Raw genomic sequence first — 6798 nt, 5'->3', positions numbered from 1 at the left:
CAACGAAAACCTTTTTATCTTATTGATTCATACACTCTATGCATAATACATGAGGAATATTGAAATGCAGAGAGAGACACCAGTGTGGGCGCGCTTTTAGCTAGCTCGTGCCACTGCCTAATTTGAGAACAGAGAACCAGAAATCAAAATTCATCCAGAAAAATTTATTGAATGAACTACGTGATGGTTTTGAGATGTACACGTCCACATAACATGGCAACATGTGACCTGATGTTTTAGTAAAACATTTTAAATCATGTAAACAACTAGCAAGCCACAAATAAAGCAATTTAAAATTCTAAACGCTACCAAACAACAATTAAAAACAAGACGTATTTTTAAGGCCATGCAAGCCCTACTGATTACTTGAGGTAGAGCATGAACTACATGTCATTAAACATCTGACAGCCTCTCTATACAGTCATCATGCAGTCATTTAGAGGAGATCAGGAGAGACCAGAAGAGACTATAGAGATGCCATCCTCATCCTCATCCATTTGTGTTACTATCAAGATGTTTCCTTCTCAGCTGCCTCAGCTTTGGCCCTTTCCACCTTGCCCTTCTCTCCCTGGTAGTAGTCTGAGTCGATCCAGCACGTGTCCCGAGAGAGCTTGACATAGACTTCCCCGTTGGTCTCAGTGACCGTGTGGGTCCGCTGCTTCACACCCTTGGAGTACCATCTGGGCACAGGTGGCTTTTCCCTGGGGTTGGTGCCCTTGTATATGCCCTCCCCTTTGGCAAGAGAGATCTTGTACTTGTGGTTTGGACAAATTATGCACAGCTTGCCGTCAATTTCCTGTGAGTGTGTTGAAAGAAAGCAGGTAAACAATCTCATGTGGGTTAAGTGTAGGTCATTTAAGCCCTCCAACATTAGCATAACATTATATTAATGTTATGCAGATTTGATATCTTAATTACAATATTCCTCAATGCCTCAGCCCAGCAGCTGCCTTTAAGGATTTTAGTGCAGATGGAATTGCCTGTGAAAGCATGAACGTGATAAAAAACACAAAAGTACAGACCAGTACTTTATCTTAAATGGTATTTTGGCTTCTTTTCTCTGGGTCAGACAAAAAACAACCTCTGATCTCTTAAGTCGAATGTAAACCTCACCTCAATATCTCCATTCTGCAGTTGTCCCCCAGAATCTGTCGAGAGGGTAGAGGATCAGTGTATTGCAGAATAAGCAAACAGTTTACAGCACACTAACCTTTTGCTGACTGGACACACTTTAGAGGTGATATGTGCTAAAATGTCCAATGGATAACAAAGTAAGGCAGCTCACTGTTAAATGTCCCATTTGTCAACAACACCTTTGATCCAGACGAGAATACATATTGTTGGACAAAGTGTAAGCAGCAGCTGTTTTAAATTCAGCACAAGAAGAACTGTACTCACGATAACAGTAAGAGTCCATAGCATAGAAGACTCCCTGGTGGTGGATGATCAGTATATCCCGACCCTCTAATGTTCTGAAAGAGTGCTTCGCTTCAATCAGTTCATCCTTCTTCCCCACAAAATGAGGCCCTCCTGTGGGCTGCTCCTTCGTCTCCATGACTCTGTGAAATGCTGTTCAGAAGGCAAGCAGGAAATATCACAATATAGTATTTATCATAAAGAAGCACGTTATTTTTCTTTACCAAATCACAAGATTGGTTGTAACTATCCTGCAATCAATGCCATTTGTGCGGCTCAGTAACTATGCTGCGTTTCCAGGTGAGAACTTCAACTTCAATCTTAAATGCACATGAAAAGTGTGGCTTTTGGATTTGTCACTGGCACTGGGATTATTGTGTTGGCACCTCCCATCACAGTTGTCATCTTAAGTCCACAACACCTCCAGAACATTCAGCTTGAAGAATCCAAGCAAGGACATCTCTTGGCATTGATCAGCTCTACACATACTCAGACCTGCAATATTAATCCCAAATATCTGTCTCATCATCATAAGGATTTTTTTTTGTTGTTACTTGTTGTGTGTTCCCTAAATACAAAATAGCAGACCAACGAACTGCCTGATGATTACAGTATGTATGACCTACACAAAGTGACACAAGTGGGCCGAATGCAATGTCATAAAACATAGATTTGGCTGTCATTATTGTACAAAAGCATTGGTCATCTAGAACCAACAGTCCTACATCCATTAGTAATCTCTGTGACAGTCAGTATATACCAAAAATATCTGGATGCAGGGGAATCTGATCCCAAGAGTGATTCATGTATAGCGGAGTGGAATAATGAGCACTTCAGTGCAGACTGAGTAAGCACAGTAGTAGTAGCAGTAAGTCACATGTCCTGAGGCCTCTGGCTAAACCACAGACAGCTACATGCAATGAAGGAAGGAGCTACAGAAAAGCAAAATAATTGTTTTTATCAGGAAAACAATACATTTTCTTTAAGTGAGTCCTAAGGGACAATAGGCTAAATTTGCACAATTCCTTCAAAGTTACATTATGTTTATGCATCCTCTCTGTCTGTCTGTCCGTCTGTCCGTCTCTCCCTTTCCCTATATATTTTTACCTGAAAGTAACAAAACATGTATTTTGAGTCAGTTTTTGTCTTTACCTTGAAGCTCAGCAGCGGTGTCTCCTCGGTCAAGCTGAACAACTGTTCTGCTGACAGCTCGGTTTGCGTGGGAAGGAGGCCCCATCTCTATTATCTTCAGATACAAGCTGTCTTCAGTTGGCCCTATCTACACTGGGTACATTTCTTATCTGTCTCCCACAGGCACAACAGCTATTTGATTGTAAAGAAATATGGGAGTTTATCATAAAACCATTTGTTTAATCTATCATTGCGAGAGATTTCCAACAGGATTAATATATCTATTTAAATATATATAAATATATACATATATATATATATATATATATATATAGACATTGTTATTTATTAGAGAATTTTAGTCTTATCAGTTTCGTGTCCCTAAATTATTCTAATTACTATCACCATCATCATCTGCAGTTGCATAGTCGTAGTGGAAAGTAACTGTAAGTACATTTTCTCAAGCACTGTACATAGTACAATTTTGGTATTTGTACTTCACTTATTTCCACTTTCTGCTACTTTATTATTCTACTCCACTACATTTCAGGGAAATATTGACTTTTTACTACGTTGCATTTATTAGCAGTGAGCTATAGTTAATATTTACATACAAAACACAAAATCAGTTTATAAAATAATACATCATTATATATTAGAACAGTGTATACAGTTACAATTATAACAATAACAGTAATCAATAATAATAATAAATTAATATGTCACAATACTATATAATATGATAGTGTATAATATCTTAATCATATTACATTACAATATAATAATATATCTGAATATAGTCATTCTGCATATAGAGTACTTGATTTAACTTTACTCAAGTAAGGAATGTGAATACCTCTTTCACCACTGGCAGTAGTATTGCTGTCAAAGCAGTTTTACAAGGCGGAACTATTTGTGTCCGTCTTCAAACAGCACCGGACTCATTTCTTCGTGCACAGCTGAAGTCCGCTCGCTCTATCTTGTCACGGTGAACAGACCGTAAGTTGCTGACATGTTTGAAGTTAACTAAGGAAATGCTCATCAAACCTGCAGTCTGTGTGCATGTTGAAGGGTAGAACAGTGAGCATGTTCTGTAAAAACATCCACAGTCAGAACAGAAACACGCGGAGTCCAGTCACTAATGTTTGACATCTGATCTGTGCGAGCAGAGATGTAAGCTAGCTAACATGTCAGAGATACTAACATATTCCTTTGCTCTGGGACATAATCCTGCTGCTGCAGCAGTGTTTTACATGGGTCTGTAAACCTGTAAAATCTGTCACAGAATCAGCACAGGTCGCAGTGTGCTAGCTAACGCTAGTGCCCGTCTATCGTAGCGATTTAGGATCCATTTAATTTTCTGCTATTTGAATACATAGCAATATGGTCCACTTATGTTTGTCAATACCAACGTTGTTGTATTTAAAACATATCAGAATATTTGCTTGACAAGCTCAGGCTAACGCCAGCCAAAAGCAACACTGCTGAAATGTATCCTGATTGGTTAACTCACCAGCAAAGGCTAAAACTGGAACAGTGTGTTGAACAGGAAAGCCTGCACTTAAAAGGTTGACCCTAATAGAATAAGGGGAGCCGGTGATATTGCCCAGTATGGTGACTGTCATTCCCATGTAGATGTACCTCACATACAGATGGCACACAGTTACGTTAACCTTAAATGTTACCCATCATAGCAGTTTGTCTGTGTTAGTCAATAGAACTGATAAGACATATGTAGGTGTACATGTACCTTTACTGAACATTTGTTAATGTGTGTCATCTATATCCCACCTGTAAAATACACTTAACTATTCTGCTTTTATTTGCAAATCTATCCATCATTTAGAATCAAAATTGTGAAAAGGTAATAACATGAAACTTTTAAAAGTGTTTTATTATACTTAACAAGTACTTTTTCATGTAACATTAATTTGTAATGTAGCCCCCCCTCCCAACAGACAGGTGCCTTCACCGCACACATGCACACTGCGGCCTTTTGATTTCTATAGTGGAAACCTGGAACACAAAGTAATGCAAAATGTGTTTGTGTGTATGTGTGTGTGTGTGAAGTTGCTGAACAGGGAGATGGCGCTGCGTGCTTGTGGCTTCATAGTGTTTCGTTGTCTACCCGGTCGTGTCCCTCCACCAGACAACATCGAGTACCTCCTCTTGCAGACCTCTTATGGGGAACACCACTGGACCCCACCCAAAGGTGTTAACAAGTTCAAAAAACAGGACATTTATCATGTGGTTTATGATTGATACTAATGAGCTAAATTCTACTCATATAGCTTGAAGTGTTCTTTGTGCCAGTTACATGTAACATGTTCACCATCAGGTCATGTGGACCCAGGTGAGGACGACCTCACCACAGCTCTGAGAGAGACCAAGGAGGAGGCGGGGCTGGGGGCGGAGCACCTGCGGGTGATTGACGGCTTTGTGCAGGAGCTGCGTTACGAGGTGCGAGGCAGACCCAAAGAGGTGCTGTACTGGCTGGCCGAGCTGAGAGACCCAGGGACGGCGGTGACTTTGTCTGACGAGCACCAGGACTACCGCTGGGCCCGGCTGCAGGAAGCCTGCACTCTGGCTCAGTACAAAGACCTGCAGGACACACTGAGAGCAGCACACAGACACTTGGGGGCTCTGCAGGACAAACATTAATGAGCCAGTATGTAGACTGTGCAGACGGGATGATTAAAGAAGGGAAATAACTGTCAACTGGCATGTAGGACCCTCAGACCTTCGTTTGATAGAGCACCCAATGTGATTGTATTTCTGCATGTGATTGATGATTCTGTCTCTGTCAGGTTTAAATACTGTTGAAGTGTGTTTAAATACTTTGTCTCTACTGTACTGTATAATGTAAGGCTGAGTAGATTCCCTTCCGTTAAAACAAAGGTAAGTAGGGAGGAAATGAATCAATTCATGAAAACCGGATTACTGATTTGATCTTAGTCACTGCACAAAAACGTGATTGTGGAACAGTGTAAACCTGAAGCGGGGGGATATGTTTTAATACTGTCTGTAGTTGGGATCAAATGTATTGAAAATAAATATACCAGGTTTTGTGTACCAGGATATTTCTAAAATCTTATTTTTTAAAATATATACAAAGGGAGCTCACACACAAAAAAAGACAGCAAAAGCACCTTACTCAGGCAAAATATAACTGGATAAAAAGACATTATAAGCACCAGATGCTGCCACAGGGCGGGGACAAAAACAAGAAATCTTTACAACACAGGTGTACATTTGCTACCATAGACTAGAAAACACTGCAGGCTGTAGAAATAGATGACCTGTGAGCTCAGTAACATCCTTCAGGCGTTTTCCCCCAGATCTCTGCATCCAAATAAAAGTGAGATACACCTATTACTTTTGCAAATTAGTTCCTGTGCAGAAATTAAAAGCCAGTAATGGAGATCATTTTATTATGTTAGAAACTATGGCTGTAAAATTGAATAGAGACTATTAATTGTGGGTGAATATATATTATCATAAATGTCAAACGATGAACATCAGGTTAACAATACTTTTCAGGGTTTATATACTAAACTATATATTTTATAGCCCTTAGTCCACTAATGAAACCATTTGCAAACACCATAAATAAGATTGTGGACACTTGAGACATTGCCAGGTCTTATTTACTTTTTGTGGTGTCTCTCCTTCACTGATGGAAGGATGTTTTTCAGTGAAAAAGCAAGTGATTTAAGACAAAAATAATTGAAACCAGTCAGCATTGGCACCCTTCCTCATTTTGAGATGAGATGACTGAGCAGTGGTCATCATGGACACTGTTAATAATCTGGGCAAAGTCATAATATTCAATGTATTTTTTAATCCAGTCGACAACGACTCATATTGTCATATTGACAGTCTAACAGTGTTGTGAAATCAAGTTATACTTTATCGATCTAGTACAAACCTAAAAAGCTGGAAGTAGCACACATAACATTTTATCCAAAGTTCTCTTACCAGCAAATGGTGACAATCAAAGTGGGACTTGACCCTGGTTAATGGTACTTCCACATTACGTACTATATACAGGAACATGTTCTGCTCTCAATGTCATGCTGCAGTATTACATTAATAGCCTCTGCTGAAGGGATGAAATAAGGGTAATTAGAAACAAATATGTTCTTTAAACTCATAAAGCAGGGTGGAAGTGCTCACTTCATTGAAATGCCATTTTTCTTCGGTATTTTAAGGATGCACAGGAAACACAGAAACAGCAATGAACAAGTAAGT

The 6798-nt window shown here is 39.5% G+C and overlaps 2 protein-coding genes across 7 annotated transcripts in view; one reads left to right on the top strand and one right to left on the bottom strand.

The window, feature by feature from the left end:
- nudt2 (nudix (nucleoside diphosphate linked moiety X)-type motif 2) overlaps positions 1-5625 on the top strand; it is a 28218-nt gene extending 22593 nt beyond the window's left edge. The window contains exons 1-3 of one of the 4 annotated variants that reach the window (XM_044171283.1): positions 2587-2704; positions 4618-4759; positions 4886-5625. In XM_044171283.1, coding sequence (XP_044027218.1) covers positions 4633-4759; positions 4886-5208 — 450 coding nt within the window. In that variant the 5' untranslated portion in view covers positions 2587-2704; positions 4618-4632 and the 3' untranslated portion in view covers positions 5209-5625. The other 3 variants (XM_044171255.1, XM_044171264.1, XM_044171273.1) reach the window with 3 other exon arrangements.
- On the bottom strand, positions 144-2656 carry rfesd (Rieske (Fe-S) domain containing). 3 transcript variants are annotated; one of them, XM_044171233.1, is made up of 5 exons: positions 2569-2646; positions 1803-1911; positions 1399-1569; positions 1114-1148; positions 144-796 (listed from the first exon to the last, which is right to left on the bottom strand). In XM_044171233.1, exons 2-5 carry the CDS (start codon positions 1846-1848, stop codon positions 509-511), a joined length of 540 nt encoding a protein of 179 aa, XP_044027168.1. In that variant the 5' UTR covers positions 1849-1911; positions 2569-2646; the 3' UTR covers positions 144-508. The 3 variants fall into 3 exon arrangements, with proteins under 3 accessions (XP_044027168.1, XP_044027177.1, XP_044027159.1); XM_044171242.1 differs by having other exon boundaries at positions 1807-1911; positions 2569-2636; XM_044171224.1 differs by lacking the exon at positions 1803-1911 and having other exon boundaries at positions 2569-2656.
- Positions 5626-6798: the final 1173 nt, after the last annotated feature.

Source organism: Siniperca chuatsi, linkage group LG2, assembly GCF_020085105.1.
Source record: "Siniperca chuatsi isolate FFG_IHB_CAS linkage group LG2, ASM2008510v1, whole genome shotgun sequence".
Taxonomy (NCBI): domain Eukaryota; kingdom Metazoa; phylum Chordata; class Actinopteri; order Centrarchiformes; family Sinipercidae; genus Siniperca; species Siniperca chuatsi.
Note: the sequence above shows the minus strand (reverse complement) of the source record. Positions and strands in the feature narration are given on the sequence as shown.